General features: G+C 35.6%; 1 protein-coding gene across 2 annotated transcripts in view; it reads left to right on the top strand.

Moving 5' to 3' along the window:
• Positions 1 to 20,610, top strand: part of SLC13A1 (solute carrier family 13 member 1) — a 119,554-nt gene extending 98,944 nt beyond the window's left edge. For both annotated transcript variants that reach the window (XM_067746877.1, XM_067746876.1), the window contains 7 exons: positions 4,014 to 4,112; positions 4,530 to 4,631; positions 7,766 to 7,872; positions 9,988 to 10,097; positions 15,071 to 15,232; positions 16,731 to 16,868; positions 18,579 to 20,610. In XM_067746877.1, coding sequence (XP_067602978.1) covers positions 4,014 to 4,112; positions 4,530 to 4,631; positions 7,766 to 7,872; positions 9,988 to 10,097; positions 15,071 to 15,232; positions 16,731 to 16,868; positions 18,579 to 18,716 — 856 coding nt within the window. In that variant the 3' untranslated portion in view covers positions 18,717 to 20,610. The remainder of the gene's footprint in view (positions 1 to 4,013; positions 4,113 to 4,529; positions 4,632 to 7,765; positions 7,873 to 9,987; positions 10,098 to 15,070; positions 15,233 to 16,730; positions 16,869 to 18,578) is intronic.
• Positions 20,611 to 21,207: the final 597 nt, after the last annotated feature.

Below are 21,207 nucleotides of genomic sequence, written 5' to 3'. Positions count from 1 at the left end.
TCTCCTTTGATCCCAACCCATTAAGACATTAATAGACCAAAAGGGCATACGAAGCTCATTATGGTGAGGACCCAGTCCAACCTGTTCAAGTGTTACTTTAAGAAGTTTTGTCCCTCCTCTTGGTTTAATGTGGGGATTTCCTCAGGTTATCGAGTTACTTTAAACTGTAATATGCAGGGCTTCCTGCTTCATCCTAGTACCAACATTGATTTGCCCTTGAAAAACGAAAGAATATTGGATTGGGAATTGGGAGGCCAGGGACAAAGTTGTGGCTGCCCACGAGCCAGATGAGTAATCTTTGCAAGTCCTGATCCATTCTCAGTCTCAGTATCTTCAACTAAATACCATGGAATTTAACTGGAAGATCAGCAAGATCACTTTCAATGCTGTAATTCTAACACGGATGGGCCCCAGTTGAATACAGAGAAGTCAAGGTAGGAAACACGGATCAATCAAGAGCTGGAAAATGTCAAATATATGCATTCAAGGAGAATTTGCAAGTGTTTCTTTGGCTGGGACTGAAGTTGGTGGTTCATAAGTACCAATGAGTTACATGACTTAAATGACAGCCAACACTTAAAATTATACAGGGCTCCACAGCAAAATCTAAAATACTGCATCATACATTCACCATATATAACAATACTCCAAAAGAAAGGGGAAAGGGCTGTATATCAAACCTTGAGTATTCTTTTTCCTAAAAAAACCCCCAAAAAATTCAACTTCATTTTCATAGGGTTTTATTTAAATAATTTCAAGGACCTATGAATGAAAAAACATGTTATCCACCAAGCAGGGGAGACTGAAGTCAGCTTTTTGTACTTCCTTTGAACAGCAAAATACTGCAATCAGGTCGTATTACCCCCCATGCCTGTGCCCAGATTTTCCAAGCTTAGTCATGTAAGGACTGATATTCTTCTCTCTCCCTTCCTCTTCCTGGTTTTTCTCCAGAACTGCCACAATTTTGTTAGTAGTGGGGAGACGGTACTGATGAGTTTTTGAAAAATCTATTTGTCCAGATTGTGGGAGCAGTGTGAGGTTGTCCTCCTGCTGAAGCAAATGAGTGGAATGTCACCGCCTTCAGCAGGTGGGCATTAGTGGGGAGAGGCTAGCTGCATACTAAATGCCCTTTCCTGGAAATCCAAGCCTTTGGGGGTCGATTCAATCGTACAGGTAGCAAAGCAGAATGCAGGGGACAGGAATCCCAAACCAACAGAGAAAGCATCCGGTCTCAGACCCACAGCTGTTTTGTTCTTTTTTTGCTGCATATAATGACTTTATAAAATAAGTATGCAACCCTTGTCATTCTTCTGAAGTCGCCCACCGCTTAAAAAGGAGAAATCAAGAAGATAAAGGGCAGATGTACTGAAATGTGTTTCTCTATGAGGAAAAACATCCTGTGAAGTGCATATATTAGGCCAAGTCCATAAATCATGATCAGTAGCATGTTGAAACTGTCCCCTTGTGGTCCACTGTTGGTTAGACATGGCACAGTTTCATGCTCCAGCTAATTCTTCAGTGTCCTTTTCAGTCTGCCAGGGTGTTCACCTCCAGAGGTTTTAGATTGAGAAACAGAAATTATTAGCCCCTCCCCTGGCAGGCCACCATACATTCTGATTAGCGTGTTGGCTGTTAACACAGTTAACTCACCCATCATAAATGACCCCAACCCACTCGGGAAGTGAAGCTCATCTATCAGTGCCACGGAAGTTATTTAAAAGGAGAGGTTGATGCATTGTCATACGCTTCATCAGCTCCTTTGTGAAGGCATTAACCTTCATTTGTAGCAAAGCCAGTATGGCTTTTGACTTAACTATTGATTATCCCCAACCAAAGTGACAAAATACATATGCAGTCTACTGGGTAGAAAACAGTTTCTAAGGAGACTCATCTTTTCCTTTAACTCTACTTTTTAATTCTACAGATGGTTCTCAAGGCAGTCCATGGATCAGTTTCTTTTTTAATGGTAGGATTTATATTGTGACAAAGGGAAAAACTTCAAGACTGGCACTAGTCATAATTGAATTGAGGGTATAAAAATTAAGTATTACCTCATTGATCTTAAACACAACAACCAATCATGTTCCCTGGGGGTTGTGTGTGCATGAGGGTCATTATGAATATGTAGGATGGATGACTTACGAATTGAGGAAACTCTGATCCTTCACAGGGAGTAATAGTCCAAACAAATCTGAGTAGCAGAGTTACAGAAAAATAAATAAATGAAATGTGTCTTTGTGTGATAGCTGCCCTCCCCAAAATATCAATGTTTACCCCAGCAATTTTACAGAAGAAAATGTCCCTGATTTCTTTTTTTAAAAAACTGCTTTATTGAGATATGACTGACATACAAAGAGCTGTAGATATTAAATGTACACAAAACTTACTGTGTTTGGAGATAAACATACACCCATGAAACCATCATCAATATCAATGACATAAACTCATCCATCACTTCCAAAAGTTTCCTCCCACCTCCTTTGCTTTTTGGTTTTTTTTTCATTTTTCCTTTTGTAATAAACGCCCTTCATATAAGATCTACCCTCTTAGCAAATTTTTAAGTATATAATACAGTATTGTTCTTCATAGGCTTTATTTTGTACAGAGATCTCCAGAACTTACTTATTTTGCATAACTGAAACTTTGGCCAACACCTCCCCATTTTCCCCTTACCCTAGCCCCTGGCAATCACCATTTTACTCTCTACTTCTATGTGTTTAACTGTTTTAGATTCCACATATAAGTGAGATCATGCAGTATTTGTTTTTCTGTGTCTGACTTATTTCATTCAGCATCATGTCTTCCAGGTCCATCCATATTGTGGCATGTATCAGTGCTTTATTCCTTTTTATAAGTAAATAATATTCCATTGTATGTATATACCACCACTTTTTCTTTATCCGTTTGTCCATCCATGGATATTTGAGTTGTTTCCATATTTTGGCTGTTGTGAATAATGCTGCAATGGATATATTTGAATGCAGCTATCTCTTCAAGATCTAGATGTCAATGTCTTTAGATATATACCCAGAAGTCCTTTCTATACCAACATATAATCTAACTGAGCTTCTCATAGACATTCCAAGAGATAATCCATAAGAATCTGGCCATTTTCCCATTTGTTTCTTCCTCTGGAGGGATTTTTTTTTTTTTTTAAATCAAGGTTTAGAGCAGCACTTCACAAAAAAATGTTCAAGGTTTTGAAGACCCTGGACTTCAGGATAGGTAAATTAGTCACAGGAGAAAGGGGTCACTAAAACAAGCAGCTAAAAGAAATAGAGACTGACAGTTACTATTAGAAGTAAATTGGAAAATTATCTGGTTGATGCTATTAGGATATAAGGAGTAAACAAACTCAAAAAAAAAAACAACTAATAGAATCGGTTTTAGTTCTGAGAACAGACCTAGTTTGAACTCTGTTCATCTTCAGTGTATGTGACTTCTATGCCCTAGTGTATAACTGGAGTTTAGCATATTTTGTGAAAATTGATGGATCTAGCAACCAACTATCTCATAAATTTGACAGAGGTACTGAGTGAATGAATCAAGTATTTACCGTGTATGTCAGTGTTTAGAGATAACTGGGCCAAAAAAAAATCCATGATACTGCCCCTGCCCTCTAATAATTTGTTTCCTCACTAGTGAGATAAAACTTATACATGTGCGAAAATTAACAATAAAGATACTTAAGAAATATATTAAAATATATAACAATCAGGTATATAATGAAGTATTAAATTAGAGATGAGTGGTACATGGCAAAATTCCAGTGGTGCAAAAGGACTTGGAAGAGATCAGTGGATGATGTCATGGGAGATATGGAATGAAAATTAAGCAAACCAGGGAAAAACAGAAAAAAGGGGAGAAGAAATTCAAAGAAGGAGATAGGGGTATTGGCAAAAAGCACAGCTTTTTATTATTAGCAGGGAGATTTGTATTTTCTGACGCTTTGACACAAGTATCTTCTATAAAGGGAGAATTCTTTGCTTAACAGGCTTAATTATTCTTTTCAGCTTTAAGGAGATGGCACAGTGTGGCAAAACCGCAACAGCCAAACAAAAAGCTTGTGCTGAGGTTATTAAACAAGAATACCAAAAACTTGGACCAATAAAGTAAGTTACACACACACACACACACACACACACACACACAAGCAAGCAAGCAAACACACAGAGAGATGCTGCTTATACTGCAAGTATCTGTTTAAAGGCAAATATGTGCACAATTGTCTTAGTGTATTTATTACACTTGATAAGGGCCCTGAATGTTCTAACCTTTGTGACTATAACTCAACATGATAAAATACATACCTTGTCTAACTAAAACTTACCAGGTGGAAGGACAAGAAGCTGAAAGGCCCACAGAGGACTAAAGCCCCTTTCAAACTGCAGATTCTCTTAAATACTTGATACATCAAGTTTTGACAGTGCTTAGTGTTCTGCTAAGACTACTTCTGACAATAGTTCAGGGAGTTTCTACAAATGTCCTGACTGAGAAAAATAAATGAAAGGATTGGAATTTTCCCACAGGTATCAAGAAATTGTGACCTTAGTCCTCTTCATTGTAATGGCCCTGCTATGGTTCACCCGAGATCCTGGGTTTGTGTCTGGTTGGTCCGTGCTTTTTTCAGAGTAAGCATTACATGTTATGTTTGTCAACACTTCCTGTTTTATACTCAGCTTTTCTCCTAAGTGGTTCCTATAACTCTGAAAAACTGTATAAGATTTTTTTCTTCTTTTCCATCGAAAAGATTTAATTCTTATCTTTTCAGGAAAAAAAAAAAGATAAGGAATGAAACCTAGGGTAAGGCAGCAAACAAGGTAACCAAACTACCCTGTAACTAAAGATAAGTCTCCTTCAGACAAGGCTATTTTCATCTTTACAAAATTAGAAATATGATTGCAGGAAAGCCATGTTTTAAAATGGTCAGGAGTATAGACCTTGGAGCCACACTGCTTGGGTTCCATTCCTGGCTCTTCCACTTACTTTGGGCAAGTCACTTACCTCTCAGTTTCTCCATCTGTAAAATGGCGCTAATTAGAATAGTGCTGTGCTTCTCCCCACAGGAAGTGCAGTATAATTGTTTATTATGTGAACTCAATGCCACTCAGTGCTTTTTAGTAACCTGATATGAATTCATATTCTGTGATTTTTGCTGGCTTATTTTTTTTATTTCTATGGAGGGTTATTTATTTGGTTCATATTTTGTCTTTTCCTCTATTGATGTCCATTTTTGTGTTAGTCGCTATAAATCCATCCTGCCCCTATTTTATAAATAAGGAAATCCTGAGTAAGCAATAAGACTGAGTTTACAAACTAATGTTAGAAGCTGGGTCAGAGTTAATTTTATCTCTCAGTGTCTAATATCCCAGCAGACATTGCTGAGTCATGTGAAGTGAGGGGGAAGATTGTAGCATAATTTTCTAAATTAAGGACCATCCTACATGTCAATATAAATACTTTGGTTTTGAGATTCGCATTCCCAAATCTGTCTTTCACTGAAGTCCTCTGGATCCTAAATTCAGCAGATCTCTGATTTGAACTTCCTGTCTCACATCCCCCAGCAAAAATCCATGTAGTGGGGGTAGAAACCAAAAACATTTGAGTCAGATCTATTCTGCCCACATGGAATGAAGAAATTCTTGCATCGGAGCCTTCTGCTTATGTAGGCATTGCCAACATTTTTTTAAAGCTGCCAAGTCGGCGTCCCAATTCCTAGTGAGCACACAAGTGCAGCAATGCAGTGTGGTACATGTTTCAAAGGATCAGCTGCAGCTTTATAAACTTTTTATTTCCATTAGGACAAAAACGTTTCATCTCAAGAAGTCAAAACAAAAGGCAGTATCCAATCATTCAAAGCAAGCTATTCAAAGCAAACTATTATTTAATAGTTTGATTCGAACTTCATAGTTTGGGAATAGGACCTAGACCAACAGAAAAAATAATTCTTCCTCCTTTTAAAAATCCCACTCCTATCATTCTAGAGAGGGAGGGTCTTCTCTAAACACCAGCATGTAAAAACCAAATGAAATCAGGCAATGGTTAATAAAAACCAGGCAGAAATCCCAAGAGGAAATTCAATATAATCAGCTTCTAATTTCTACTCCTTATGGGAGGAAAATGTAATTCAGGAGATGTTTTTTTTTGTAGCAGGAAAACAAGGCGTACTTGCTTTGGGGAGGTGCTCATGATATCTAGAATTCTGAGAGAAAACAATAAGAAAAGAAACAAAGCTTTGAAAGAGGAAGGGATTTGAAGATATACATCTAATTGGCAATTAGATGTATAAATTGCCAAGGCAAATAAAATTTGCATAAGCTTAATATTTTGTAATACTGAGACAACCTTAGTTCATAATAAACCAAAATAAACTAAACTAATAATAAATAAAATGATAGTAGTTTTAAAGGTCTTTTAAAAAGCAGTTATTTCTGTACTTATGGCTTGATTTTATTTAAAGTATATATTCTGTAGAATACATTTGTAATGTAGAGGTTTTAGGCATTTAGAGTTTCCAAAGCTAGAATGATAAATCTAGATTTATAGCTACCACCTCATGTTTTCATTCCATCTGTTTGAACCTGGAAGGAATTCAATATGTCTTTTCATATAAAGCAAAATCAGATTACATGATGCCTGACCTAATTTGGCAAAAATTCAACCAAAATTATAACTGAAATAAGAGAAATAAGGAACAGTAAAATAATAAATATGGGTTAAGTTTGTTGAATAAATTACACCAAGGCAGCTTTTTACTCCACAATGAAATAAAGAAAATCTGTATTTGGGGAAAACAGACTGCTTTATAAAATTGTCAGATTGAATAAAATAATGCATTTCCTTGATTATGTAAATTGTTCAAATAAATTACAGGAATAAAGAGCCTCTATACTATGTATGCACTGCTGAGTTACAAGGTAGCAAAATAATTTTTAGGGTGTACATACTTCTTTTCAGACTACAAAGATTCACTAGTTAATACGCTAACTTCTAAACTGACTTCTAATTATTTATGCCTGTTTCACTCATATCTGGTCTCCAGGTACTTCTTAACTGTTGGGGCTTCTGGGAACCTGTTCTACTTGCTGGAATGGCCTGGTGATTCTAAGACCCCATCTGTTTCTGAATAACTCTTAATTTGTTCAGTGATCATTTATGAGTACCTCAAAGCCATTCTAATAATTAATATCCTTGATTGAGTTTCACAGGGTGCAAAGCATTAAATGGGTGATTTCATTTGTATGATATGGCCAGGGCCTATAAACACAGAAGCAGACGTTATATCTTAGAAAAACAGATCAATTCCTTTTCACAATTTACAGAAGAGTTTTAAAGGACACTCAAAACATCTATGCCGTGCCACAATTCAATAGTAGCCTTTTATAAATCAGTTACACAGGATTTGGCCTATTGTTTCAACCTCAATGCTTTGCCAATAAAATTAAAGAAATAATGCAAAGAAGTTATTTACCAGATCTGTCAGCTTTACCTAGAAGTGAACTCTTGGCCTAGTATATCAACATATGTATACATGGTTTTGAAAATAAGGAGATATATATGAAAACAATGGGGATATGATCTGAGATTTTTCAGTCCCACTAAGTTACATATTTAGTTGGGAATTACAGACTTTAGAGCAGATTACCCAGAATAAATTACCAATACCACCACTTCTACTTGTACGCTATCAGCATAATCAGTTGGTGCTTAGTTCATACAAATTCTTGATGGCATTTTTTAATGCACACACATGTCTTTTTTTCAGGTACCCTGGTTTTGCTACAGATTCAACTGTTGCCTTACTTGTAGGACTCCTGTTCTTTCTTATCCCAGCTAAGAGATTGACCAAAACTATACCTACAGGAGAAACTGGTTGAGTATTATTTATAATTCTGAATGAATTTGACAGAAGAGCAAAAATACAAAATTCCCTTGGTTTCAGTTAACACGTAGAACAGAAGGAATGGACATGGACACAGCCCCTGGCTTACATCTCCTGTTTATACACTGCAACCCCTATTCAGACAGCACACATCCTCTCCTTATACGAAGGATTATCTTACTTTGCAGAAGCTAGACGTAGATTTCCTTATGCACCATGGTTATGTAGGATTCTGCTATGGGTGATACTATTTGGATTTGGTCTGCCATGTACCCACTTCCCTGGTCATAATCGGAATTAATCTTACTATTGGCAAACGTAGGAAAAGGAACTTGGAAGTCATACTTCAAGATGAGCCCTTGGTAATAAATACTGAGGATCTAAAAAGGTGAGGAGTTTCAACGGGAAGAGTATTTACAGCCTCATAAGTAGCCTTGGAGAAAATGCAAATCAACCCCACACTTAGCCATAACCTAGTGCCACAGTTGAAAGAAACCACATTCAGTGGGAGCGTTCATTGTCTTTATAACACACAGACAAGAAAGTGTGTGTGTTTATGTGCGTATACCCATCCTGTCCCCAACACACACACACTTCTTAAACATAGGATCCATCCATGCCTGTGCTTTATACTAGCACAGAGTATTTTGGGTAGTCAGATTCATATGTTGTCAATATGGTTTAAATTTGTTTAAATTTAAAAATTTAAAATGGTTTAAAATTGTTTGGAAATGGCCTAGCAGAGTTGTAGGTTTTTCATTCATCCTTTATTTATCTATTTATTTATTTATTTATTTATTTTATTTTTTATTTATCTGCTGGGACGGAACTGGGAGTCATGCAGTTGGGTTGGCCCACCTGCCTCCTTGAGTCAGAATAGATAAATGACTAATGGGTCACATTTCCAGGACATGATATATGTAAACAGTATAGTGTAGAAATACATGCCTTTTGTTCTTCACTTGAGACTAGAATATCTCAAATGTGTTATAAGGAGGTGTTGTAATATAGAGCAATGATTCCTGTGAGACCCTGAGGACTCTGACCATTGCAGTCAAAGCCCTAAGGCCTTGCAGTGGCAAGTGCTATGCTTGGCTTAACTCCTCTGGCTCCCACATCTGAGTCCCCTTCTCAGAAAGAGCCTTGCCCTACCCACCATCCTCTCCCTTCTCATTCTGCAGCTCCTCTTCTCCCTGATAAACTCATTCACACTAGGTTTTAAAATGCCAAATAAGACATAAAATATTCAGTTTTAGATGAGAGGTACATTCAGAGATGATTGCATTTTGACAGGATATATGGCTTTAATTCGAGCAGGAAATAGCAAAATTTCCATCAACAGTGAGGGTAGGTTTGGTTTAGGTTTGGGATAAGGAGACAGGAAGGGGACTTATTAGTAACCTTAAAACCTCACCATGTAGAAGTTTGCCTGTTACACACAAATGTTAAATGGGCATAATGTGTTCATGGATTATGTTATTTCTAAGCAAATCAATGGAGCTATCAGGACCCAAATATCAAGAGAAATCCTTATGATTATTGCTTTATGAGCATTTTAAGGGTCTCATGAATAATACATAAATTTTAAAATCTGAACTTCAAATTATTTTAAACAGAAATTCTGGTGAATCTATCATGACCCTCCTCATGATTTGAAAAACAATAAAATATTCAAATAGATATAAGTGAATAATAATTATAATGTTCTACTGATGCTGTTGAACCAATGACGTATTACAGACATTTCACATAGCAAAGGACAGTATAGCCCAATGCACTTGTGACTCACAGTAGGCAAAGATGTTAGTGGAATGAATGAATAAATGAATGAATGAATAGTATTATATATGACAGTGTTATTTATTTAAATTTATTCTATAATAAAATAGAAAGGATTTTTACAAGTTATGGATTTTTTTCTTTTTTTATAATATAATGTTCTGCCTAGGCCAGGTGGAAATTACTCAAAGTCCAGATCAAGTTTCCTATCTAAGAACAATACAAGAATATTAAAAACTTCTTGTGAGATGGCTACTTAGGATAATAAGCAATGTCATATTGTCATATTTTCAGCAATGTGTAACCGTAGGACTTTTGTTTTTCAGTTGCTTTTGATTACTCTCCACTGATTACTTGGAAAGAATTCCAGTCATTCATGCCCTGGGATATAGCCATTCTTGTTGGTGGAGGGTTTGCCTTGGCAGATGGCTGTGAGGTAATACTCTGTGTCTAAGATAGTTAGCAATTAACTAGACTGTTCGAAAGAAGAACGCAAAGACAGTCAAGCTTTTGGAATGCTCGACTTCATCCTTTCATTGTAATGATGCAGATTTCAGTAGCCATGCAGTAACTGTACCACACAGATGAGGTAAGTTCAGAGTTCAAGAATCTTTATAAGCATAAAACATCATTGTTTATGATGTCCCAGCATATCAAAAGAAAAAAAGAAAATTAGAATTCTTAATCCATGAAATAATATTAGAAGACCAGCTTAATAAGAAAAATATGTTATATAAAAATCATATGTACATATTTTTTTTTTGTTTATACCTTCACCTTATTTGATGATGAATTTAAGTTGCTCTCAGATGTCTCTGCAGTGTATCATGGTCCTAATGTTGCCAAAGAAGCATGAGAAACAACAGTACTTTATCACATTATTTATTACATATCATATTAAATACATTAAAGGTACTTAATACATGCTTATTGAATGAAGTCCAGAAAGAATTTCACATAGCCATGTTTAATATTGTATTATGTCTAATTGTAGGAAGAAACAAAACCGTCATGAGAAATAAAGTTGGCTATTTCTTTGGCCTGTCATCTATGCAGTTGATATAAAGTAGAAGTCTGGGGAAGCCTTTGTCCCTTGAAATTGCCCTGGTCATTATAGGGTTGCTAGAAGAAAAGTATCTTCTCCAGAAATTCCATGAAAATCCTCTCCTCTTTAACTAATTATTCAGGACTTAGTAGCCTTCTGTGAAACACTCAAAACTCATGGACATTCCATTTCCTTATTCAGTCATCAAAGTAAAAATGATGGTGAGAGAGATATCATGTCAAGCCCTTCAGTTTCTGAAAAGTTATATTTTTATACTTTTCAAGACAAATAACTATCTGTTCTGTTCTATTCTTGACAGTCTAAGGGAAGACTGGTTTTTACTTCTGACTTTATTGTCAATTCTTCTGTATGATATTTGGATACTGAGTTTTCAGCAATTTAGTAATAGGTGAAAGTCTTAGAAATTGTCTCAGTTCTGAGTGCCCCTTACAATGTCGTTTTAGGTCTAGATTTGGCTTGCCTCATAGACTGTTCAAATATAAATGACAGAAATAGAAAACAAATACACTTTTCTACTAGCTCAGTAGTAATGAGATCAGGTTTCTCAGAATAAATAACTTCTATTCCTGTGTCTGCTAATTTGAATTGTGAGGAAATCAGAATCAGCAATTCTAGCATTGACGTGAATTTGTTCATCTCTCCTTCCTAGAATATCTGTCACTCAAAGTGATTGGCCAGACCCTAGAATAGCAAAATTGAAGGAAATGAAAAGGTGTGGACTTAGTCTAATGCACTAGGCTCTCTCACTGGAAGAATGAGGGAAAGCATGGAGGGACTCTGCTGTGAAAATCCTAGTACAAAGAATCAGGTTTCTGTGGGATACCCCAAATCACCCTATTTCTATAGCTGTGGACAACTATTCCACTAGAAACTGGTTTTACAAAGATTTGGAGACAGTTCCTTTTTAAAAATTTTGTTCCAAACTGTAATTAGTTTGGCAAATGCCTAGAACTAGATAACCTTTCTAGTCAGGAACTGTGAGATTGCAGCTCCTAAAGCTTTCACCTCATTGCTATTTCCTCTCTCTTAAATGCCCCTTGATTTTGGTTCAACATGATTGAACTCTCACGAACTGACAGTCACCTTCAAAATCTTATCAGTGAACAACTCCTCCTCTCCCATTTTCACACATTCCTCAAAATTTTTCTATTAAGTTAAATATGGAGGACTTAACACTTTGACTCAGGTCTCCACTAAAATGGAAATAGCACAACAAAAAAGTATCAATCTCTAAAGACAAAGAATAAATGGCAGGAACAATAACATACAAGAGATACTGATAAAATTTAGAAGATGGAAGAAGATATATGAGGGGTCAATGACTTTGTACAGTAAAGAATTAGAAAAAGATTCAATCTACAGCCTGCAAAAAAAAAGCCAAGAAGAAACAAACATGCATCCACAAGATTCTGGAAGAGTTTAGGAATTGGAAGCAGCAGATTAACTGAAAGCTAGAGAAAAAACCAGCACTAAAAATGGAAGATTGTTTAAAAAGTCTGTAAGGAGGTGTGAGCCTCCAGACACTCCCTTCAGCGCTGAACAGAGAGACAACTGCCCTCTCTCCTCCCTGGTAGAAAATTTAGATTTACTCTGTAAAAAATCGAATCATTGAGACACTGGCTTACAGATCAGTCACCTATAGTAATGTCTTCCTCTCAACAATCTTCACTTAGACACAAAGAGCTTCCAATTGTGATTTTTTCGCCTCCCTTTAAAACATAAATAGGTAGTCCAGGATTACCAGACAGTGGGGAAAGCCTCTGATACAACAACCAGTAACAAAAAATAAGCAAAAAGAGAAAGAATACCAAAAAGACAAGGAAAATGTATAAAGTAAAAGAAAACTTTCAAAATTTTTCATTGATGCTTCAAAGAGATATCAGAAACATTAAAGTCACGAAAGTAAAACAGAATGTAATTTTTTTTTTTTTTGGAAAAATTCTGTGAACATAGGCTATTTTATTTCCACAGGGGATGCACTGGAAACTTTTTTTAAATTTAATTTTTTTATACAGAGGGTTCTTATTAGTTATCTATTTTATGCATATTGGTGTATATATGTCAATCCCAATCTCCCAATTCATCCTACCACCACCATCCCACCACGAGAATGTAATTTTTTTTTAATGGACTAGATAGAAAATAAGAAAGAGCCACTGAAAATAAGAAATAGAACAACAGGAATTTTTAAATTCAGTAGCAGGGTTAGAAATTGAAGTTTGAGCTTATCCCAGAAAATAGAACAAAAAGATGAAGAGAAAATAAAATTATTAAAAAACGATAAGAAAATTAGAGTATCAATCCAACAGCTGATCAATAATAGCTTCAGAAAGAGAAGGGGAAAAAAGGAAGAAAGAAAATGGAAATAGAAGGCCACTTCCAAAAAATAACACAAGAAATTTCATGGAACCGAGGACTTAGAGATTCTGGACAGAGAGAGCTACTGAGAACCCAGTACCAAACCACCTCATGTAGGATTTTGATATGATCCCAGTGGCTTCCAGAGACAAGGGACAATATGTGGTGTAATCTTTTCCAGCTGTACCTAATCAGGTGTAGATAAAATCCATTCTTAAAATATATTTAAAGATGAATTTGTGCCAATGTGACTTAAATGGTAAATAGTCTTTTTCCATCTAAAAAACAAAACCCAGGGAATTCCCTGGTGGTCCAGTGGTTGGGACTCTGTGCTTCCACTGCAGGGGGCACAGGTTCCATCCCTGGTCAGGGAACGAAGATCCCACATGCCTCGCAGTATGGCCAAAAAAATAAATAAATAAAAATAAAATAATAAAAAATAAAAACCCAAAACAAACAAAAAAGTAAGTCAGAACTGCAAATAATATACATAATATCTGGCTATCACATCTGGCGATGTTTTTGTCAACTTCTGATCTGAGGGTATACTGCTTGTAATTAGAGCATTTCTGATGTCCATCCTACTTTGTCATGAGCATACAGATTCACACATGCAGCAGCTCACTGAAATCTCACAAATGGAGGATTTTCCCTTCCATTTGACTATTAATTTGACTGTGGCAGATTTTTCTGTATTATGTACAATGAATCCAAGATCAGAATATTATCCGGCTTCTAAAGAACCCAACTGGAAGCCACAGGAAGTGGAGCAATAATTATTTGGAGTGGTAATTTTTTCAAGTCTAGAATTCTACAAAAGCTAAATATCAAAGCAATGTGAAAAGAAAAGAAAGAGGTTTTCGGACATGCAAAGACTAAAAAAAATTACTTCCCATGCACCAATTAACAGGAAGCTACAGAAGATGTGGTCCTGTGGCCCACCAACACAAAGAAGTTAGCAAGAAAGGATTCCCACATCAGAGAGAGGTGAAGGGAATCCACAGTATGCTAGTGAAGAGAAGTCTCTTTATAACAGTAAAGTAGATCTAAAGAGCAACTAGTCCCAATGGAGCAGAAAAAGGGAATACTACAAAATTGATACCTCCATTAGGGAAAATGAAAAAGGACAATTACCTGAAATTTTTATCTACTTGTGAAGAGTTTTCCATTTTTACTGGAGAGTGTACTGGAGAATTAGTGATAGATACTTAGAAAACTAAGCAAACAAAAGAATAGGGAAATTATTTCCTGGAAAAACAAACAAACAAAAAGTAAAACAAAAAAGTGAAAGCAATCACAGTACACTAAGTGGCTCAGTTGTGAACGATATCCATATAATCATAATGGCAAACTTTAAATATTGATTTAACCAAAAATGTTGACATATGAGTGTAAGGGAATGGAGGGTGGGGACAGGAAATATATGTATGGTGGAAGGTGTTAGAAAGCTGAATTCTATGTATGGTGGAAGGTGTTAGAAAGCTGAATTCTTATGCACGTATTAGGAAATCAGTAAATAATGTCTACATTTGAAAATTTAGAAATATGAAAAAGTAGAATTTTGTAAAATAGCTATCAACACATAAACATGGTTATAAATAGCTAATATGGATGAAAGTTGTTGCCTCTGGGGAACACAGATGTGGACAGAGGTAGACCAGAAAGGCTGCTCTTTTCTTAAAGCCCTATAGTACTACATGGCTTGTTATACCCACATATATTAATTAGATATAATTAAAATTTAATTGAAAAGATGTGGGAAGACAATTCAAACTTCCTAAAGTTTGGTATATTAAAATGAGAATAATTGAGAACTTTTCCATGTCAAACCCACCTAGATCTAACAAACCACAGAAAAACATGAAAGATTAAAATTATACTTTAGAAACTGAGTTCTTAGATCAAATAATGCTTTTTAATATATTTAAATGTCTGATTAAATGACTTATTAATGAATACTAAATATCGCAAATTTGTTTTTTTAGGAGTCAGGACTATCTAAATGGATAGGAAATAAATTATCTCCTCTAGGTTCATTACCAGTCTGGCTAATAATTCTGATATCTTCTTTGCTCGTCACATCTTTAACAGAGGTAGCCAGCAATCCAGCTACCATTACCCTCCTTCTTCCAATACTGTCTCCATTGGTGAGTATCTCATTTATCCTATTTACACTATTCATTCAAAGAATAGTGTTCTACTTTGTGTGTTCTCATATTGCAGTGTGGAATCATTTGGGTCCTGAATGGTCCCCCTGTAGGTAACTTACAGAGTCGTCCTTATTTGCATTCATGCTTTCTTAGGAGACCTCAACTCAGGAGAACTCTTTTCTTCCATGTTCAAGCAGCATGATCTTAAGTGAACCCTCTACCTTCTTTCTACCCATATTCTTCATTTGCAGATAAACGGGAGGGTCAGCCCAGATCCTTTCCAGCTCTAGAAGACTTTGGGATTCAGTGCTTCCTGGCAACTTTAGTATTTAGATCTCTAACACTGATACTTCTCCCTCCAGAAGATGTCTTGAATTTTTGAGAAGTGCTTCATATAAGTGATTTGCAAGGGAATAAAAAGCTATGTTTACACTTCAGGCTTCAAGCTTAAATGTCTTAGATGCAGTTCTCTACAGCCCAGGGAAGAATTTAAAAAGATAAGTAAGAAGCAGATTTGCAAGGAGAGAGAGGGAAGACTGTCTCTCTTCCTCTCCATCACTAGCTGGCAATTACAAGAAACAGCTTCAAGTAAAATGTTTTTCTTATTGGGACAGATGAGTTTGGTGAAAGGAAAGCACTTTGGATGAAGAAGAATTGCCCTTCTGGAATTGTTCTGCTACCAGCTCAAGGGGCAGATGTTGGCATTCTTGAGCTGCTTCAAATTAGAAAAGAAATGTAGGCAGGTTATGTTGGTAAAATACAATTTTGGGTTTTTTCTGGTTTTTATTTCTCAACATGGAGCAGTTAAAAAATCATGTGATAAATTAAGAATAGTAGTAACTCTTCTGTGATGATCCCTAAGAAAATTTTAAATTACGTATGTCACAGAGGTAGTAAAGTTAATGGAATGATGAGAAGCTTTGGAGCCAGAGGGACCTGAGAACTACGTAAGCTCTACTGCTTGCCAGCTATGTGTCTGGATCAGTTACTTTAACGTTTATGGACCTCAGTTTCTTCATCTGCTATTTGGGACTACAGTTACGATCTTTTAAGGTCGTAGTGAAATTGAAATTATATATATATAAATATACAATGTTATTATGTTATACATTATATATATGTTAAATTTTACATATATCTTAAATATATTATATATATAACATATATATATATATATACACTTAGCACAGCACTTAGCACTATATCAGTAATAAACAGCTGCTGTTTTAATTTTGTTTCTGGAATAAATGATACTTTATTTTCTAAATGAACTGAGCTATAATGCTTAAATGGACGCCAATCACCATATAAACAATGATAAGAGGAAGACACGTTTTCTAAAAATTATTCTTCCAATTATAACTGCATTTATGTATATATAATTTTATGTCTTTATATATCAATCTGCTTCTGGGGAAGTTTATTATAATAATTTTGTTCATTTTGATGCCTATCTCAAAATTTTACTTAGACTCCTTTTTATCTTTTCCAACAGGCTGAAGCCATTCAAGTCAACCCTCTTTATATTTTGTTACCTTCTACTCTGTGTAATTCATTTGCATTCCTCCTACCAGTAGCAAATCCACCCAATGCTATTGTTTTTTCGTATGGCCATCTAAAAGTTACTGACATGGTGAGTGAGCTGAAAGAATGCTATCAAGACCAATAGACATTATTTTGTGATATCTTGGGTTGTCTATCCTATACGCTAGTCAACTGCTAGGAAATGCATAGCCTGAGTACTACTTCTGAAGGTGAGCTCATGACTGGCCATAGAATTGTTTTTAAGAGGAGTGATAACCAGAAGCAAACATGCCATTAATATTTACAGTCACAAATACAGAGATATTGAATGCATCGGTAATACGCTGGCAGAGGAAGAGAGCAAACAATATGCTCAACACAATGGCTTAAGCTTACATGTCAAGATCAGGACCCAACTTGACCTAAGCAAAAGGGTTAATGAAATTCAGCAATCAAGCACTGTGGTTTACTATCATGAATATTTACAGAACTGACATTTGCTCTGAATAAGATGTTGGGCTCAGTGCTTGACTGATGAAAAGTCATCTTTCTTTTTCTGATTCTAATAGTGGCACCTGAAATAAAACGAAATGAAATGAAGTGAAATGAAATGAAATTAGCACAAGCAAGTAATAATAGAAACTTTAAGTGACAAAACGTGCACATTTTGCCAATTACAAAAGTTGTGGTAGAGAAGGACTAGCTTGAGAATATCCTGCTCTTCTCTCAATCTTGATCACCAGCTTTCGGAACAAACCAAGCAAGACTATAACTAAAGGCAATTCAGTGAGTTTGCTGTGCAAATGCAGTTCCAAGTTAAGCCCCAGGTTCTTTTCTTCCAGACAGATTGCTGCCCCTAAACCCCTGTAACGTAAAAATTCTGGAAATGCCTCTATGCAGAAGTCATATAATCTCCTTTGGGTAAAGAAAATGAGCATAATATACAATATAAACTGTGCTAGGTATATGAATGTTAAAAAAAACCAGGATTCTAAAATAAACGAGAGGCTTGCATGGACAGAACAGGAGGCCTCTATAACGTTTATTTTGCCTTGGGGCTCCATGTTTTAATACAGAGAATGCAGAGATAAGCAAGCTTTCTCTGTAGAGAGCCAGAGAGTAAATATTTGAGACTCTGTGGGTTATATGGTCTCTGTCACAACTACTGAATCATGAAAGCAGCCAACAACAACATGTAAACAAATGGGCAGAATTGTGGTCGCGCAAAACTTTCTTTACAAAAACAGTTTATGGGCAGTAGTTTGCCAACCTCTGTCTTAATAGCTAGAAAACAATTTGAGATTGTTTAGTGCCACCAGAATAATGACGTCAGACCTAGAAAAATGGGAACTCTAAGAAAGATGAATGGAAGAGGTATTAAATCTCAATAAGAGAATACTGAAGGCTAAACTAAAAATAATATGGAGTGAATATGAAGGATTCAGTTTTCATATAGTGACCTGAACCTTATTTTCACTAAAATACAAAACCGCAAAACTCAAATCCTGATTTGACATGAAACGGCAGATTTTTAAAGGGATTTTTCTCTAATCAGAATGACTTCAGTATATTCCTAAGAGGAACCTCTCTGAGACTCTCAACCTAAATGGCATTTAGTTGGGAACAGATTCTTTTTTGACATGAGTGGAAGGACTCCTTGTCTTATGAAACCAATCATTGATACTAATCATTTAGGATGCATGTAAATCTGACATATGCCTTCTTCAACAGTATTCCAATTCTCCCATAGGTTGTTTTGGGGTTTTTTTGTTTGTTTGTTTGTTTTTGAGACTGACATTCATGTTCTTTCGTATTCAAGGTTAAAGCTGGACTTGGCGTTAATATTGTGGGTGTTGCTGTCGTGATGCTTGGCATGTTTACCTGGATTGTACCCATGTTTGACCTCCACACTTACCCTTCCTGGGCTCCTGCAGTTAGTAATGAGACCATGCCATGACAAGCATGAATGCTCTGACTATCCTGTGGTGGGTTTTGGGAACCACTAAGAATTCACTACAAAATTTGGCTCTAGAAAACTGATGACACTTAAATTAGTCCTGGTGTAGCTGCTGTAAAACACCCCAAACCTGCTTTGAGATGCAACCAAGACCATCTATGTGCCTTCATGAAGAAGCCCTCAGTTGAGATTTTGCTCATGGACCATATGCATCCTGCTTCATCATAAGAATAATTTATAACTTGACCTTCAAGAGATTAGGTCATTTGCTTCATCTTACACTTTGGGTTCAGTGTAACATTTCAAATGTCAATTTGTTATTTCAGAAACTTTCCATTAAGGTAGAAATAGAAAATAAAATATACAAGTTTATTAGCTACTTGTATAAATCATTTCTGTAGTGTCCAAGGGAATTTTCTGAAAAATCAAAGCTGTGGTCATCTGGTAGTGCAAAAGAAAAGTTTAATCTAAGTAAAATATACATTCCCTCATTTAAAAAATATTCCAATCAGATTACTCTTGAAATATCCATATAGTATAAAAATTGAAAGTTAAGGGCTTCCCTGGTGGCGCAGTGGTTGAGAGTCCGCCTGCCGATGCAGGGGACACGAGTTAATGCCCCGGTCCGGGAAGATCCCACATGCCGCAGAGTGACTGGGCCCGTGAGCCATGGCCGCTGAGCCTGCGCGTCTGGAGCCTGTGCTCCACAACGGGAGAGGCCACAACAGTGAGAGGCCCGCGGACCGCAAAAAAAAAAAAAAAAAAAAATTGAAAGTAGTAGTTGCAAAATTATAGCTGAATCCACTAAACAACAGAAAATAGATAAGGATTAATTTCTATTTGACCCTATGGTTAAAGTATTGATAATTCATACTTTTATGATCTCGGTGCACTGAGAAATGTACTTTGTAGAGCTATGGTTAAGGCTTGCTATGACGCACTATTAGCACGGTATAGTTAGGAAAGAAAGCTAAACAGTATAAAATTATTAACACATTTGTGGATTTTTATAACAGTTTTTGCTTAAATGTTTATTTTATTTCAGAACTACATAATGTCATACATAAAAACAAGAAATTCCGAAATTTAAATGAATTATCACTGTGTATGCAGATACAGAAAAAAGTCATGTAACTCCATTGCATCAACATTGAAATGGAATACCAGAGGGAAAATAAAGAATAAAAAATTGAAACTGTTGATATATTTGCAAAAGAAAAAAATAAATTATTTATGTGCAAACCAAAAAGAAAAAAGAACTGAACATTCGAACAAGAGTAGGAAGAAAATAGTCTCCTAGCATTCAGGATGTTAAACTGTAAGGTCTACTGGCATTCCAAAATTAGACTAAAGGCAAAAAACTGAAAAAGACAAAAAATGTGTACAGTTAGGAAAATATGGAGAAGTTAGAGCAATTCTCATGCTAAAAATAAAATGGAAGACAAGGTTAAAAAACACCTTTAATAGCTTTAATTTTCATAGAGCTCATCAGACCTGGTTTTTTTGTGCAAATGACATTATTTATAAAGTTATTCTTGAAAACTAAATATGGTAAAGAGGGTTTTTTAAAGTTATACATTTCTTTAAAAAATTATATATAATAGCCCATGTTTATTATTTGTCTGTTTATTAATTACTCAATGCAAAATTAACCACTTTTTCAAGAAAAAAATGTGTCTATTTAAGCCTGACAATATAATATTGCTGCTTTGTGTAAATCATCTATGTTCACCCTGTTCACTTGTTCCCTTCCCTATCATATGTTACACATTTATTTATGATCCATAGTATTTATTACATTTCTGCTTTTTTCTAGTCATTCAATTTATCAGTGCTGAATTATATTATATGATGAATATATTTTCATTATGAAAAAATGAAATGACTTTTCAAATTATAGTAAGTTTTGCTCTCAAGAAAATAATATAAACATTTCAGCTTGAATCATTTTAACAGAATTACTTCCAACAGCTGCCAGCTGGAAAAATGCAGGAAAATGATACTTTGTTAAAATTTGTTTAAGTGAGCCGTATGGTTCTCTTGTAACATCTTTATGTTTAGTTGATATATCAAAAATGACTTAACTCATCCATTTCATATTTGTCCCATTTACATCAAAGTTCTCAAGTTCTTTTAGTTTGAGAGGTGCATACTGTCTTTGAAAGTTTCCAAAAGACAGCCTAAACAGATGATCAGACAAATCTCTGTCTTCCCACTCTAGGGTAGACAGTGTTTTTGTTCTTATATTGAGCCTTACTTAGAAGTTAACTAGAAGTCTTTGTCACTTTAAATCCCTGTATCTTGCTTACGGTTGGATCTTGTCCAGATAATAGGAGCAATTTCACTAAGTGCCTATTTACTGTCTGTTCCTTGCAAGTGCTTAGAGGGCTCCGCAGCATATGTGTATCCTTCACTCACCACAATTGCCACTGTATATGTCAGTACCTCTAGAATTCAGCTTTCCTTCCTTTCAAATGTGTGCACTGTTTTC

The sequence above is a fragment of the Pseudorca crassidens genome, chromosome 8 (assembly GCF_039906515.1).
Source record: "Pseudorca crassidens isolate mPseCra1 chromosome 8, mPseCra1.hap1, whole genome shotgun sequence".
In the NCBI taxonomy this organism is placed as follows: domain Eukaryota; kingdom Metazoa; phylum Chordata; class Mammalia; order Artiodactyla; family Delphinidae; genus Pseudorca; species Pseudorca crassidens.
Note: the sequence above shows the minus strand (reverse complement) of the source record. Positions and strands in the feature narration are given on the sequence as shown.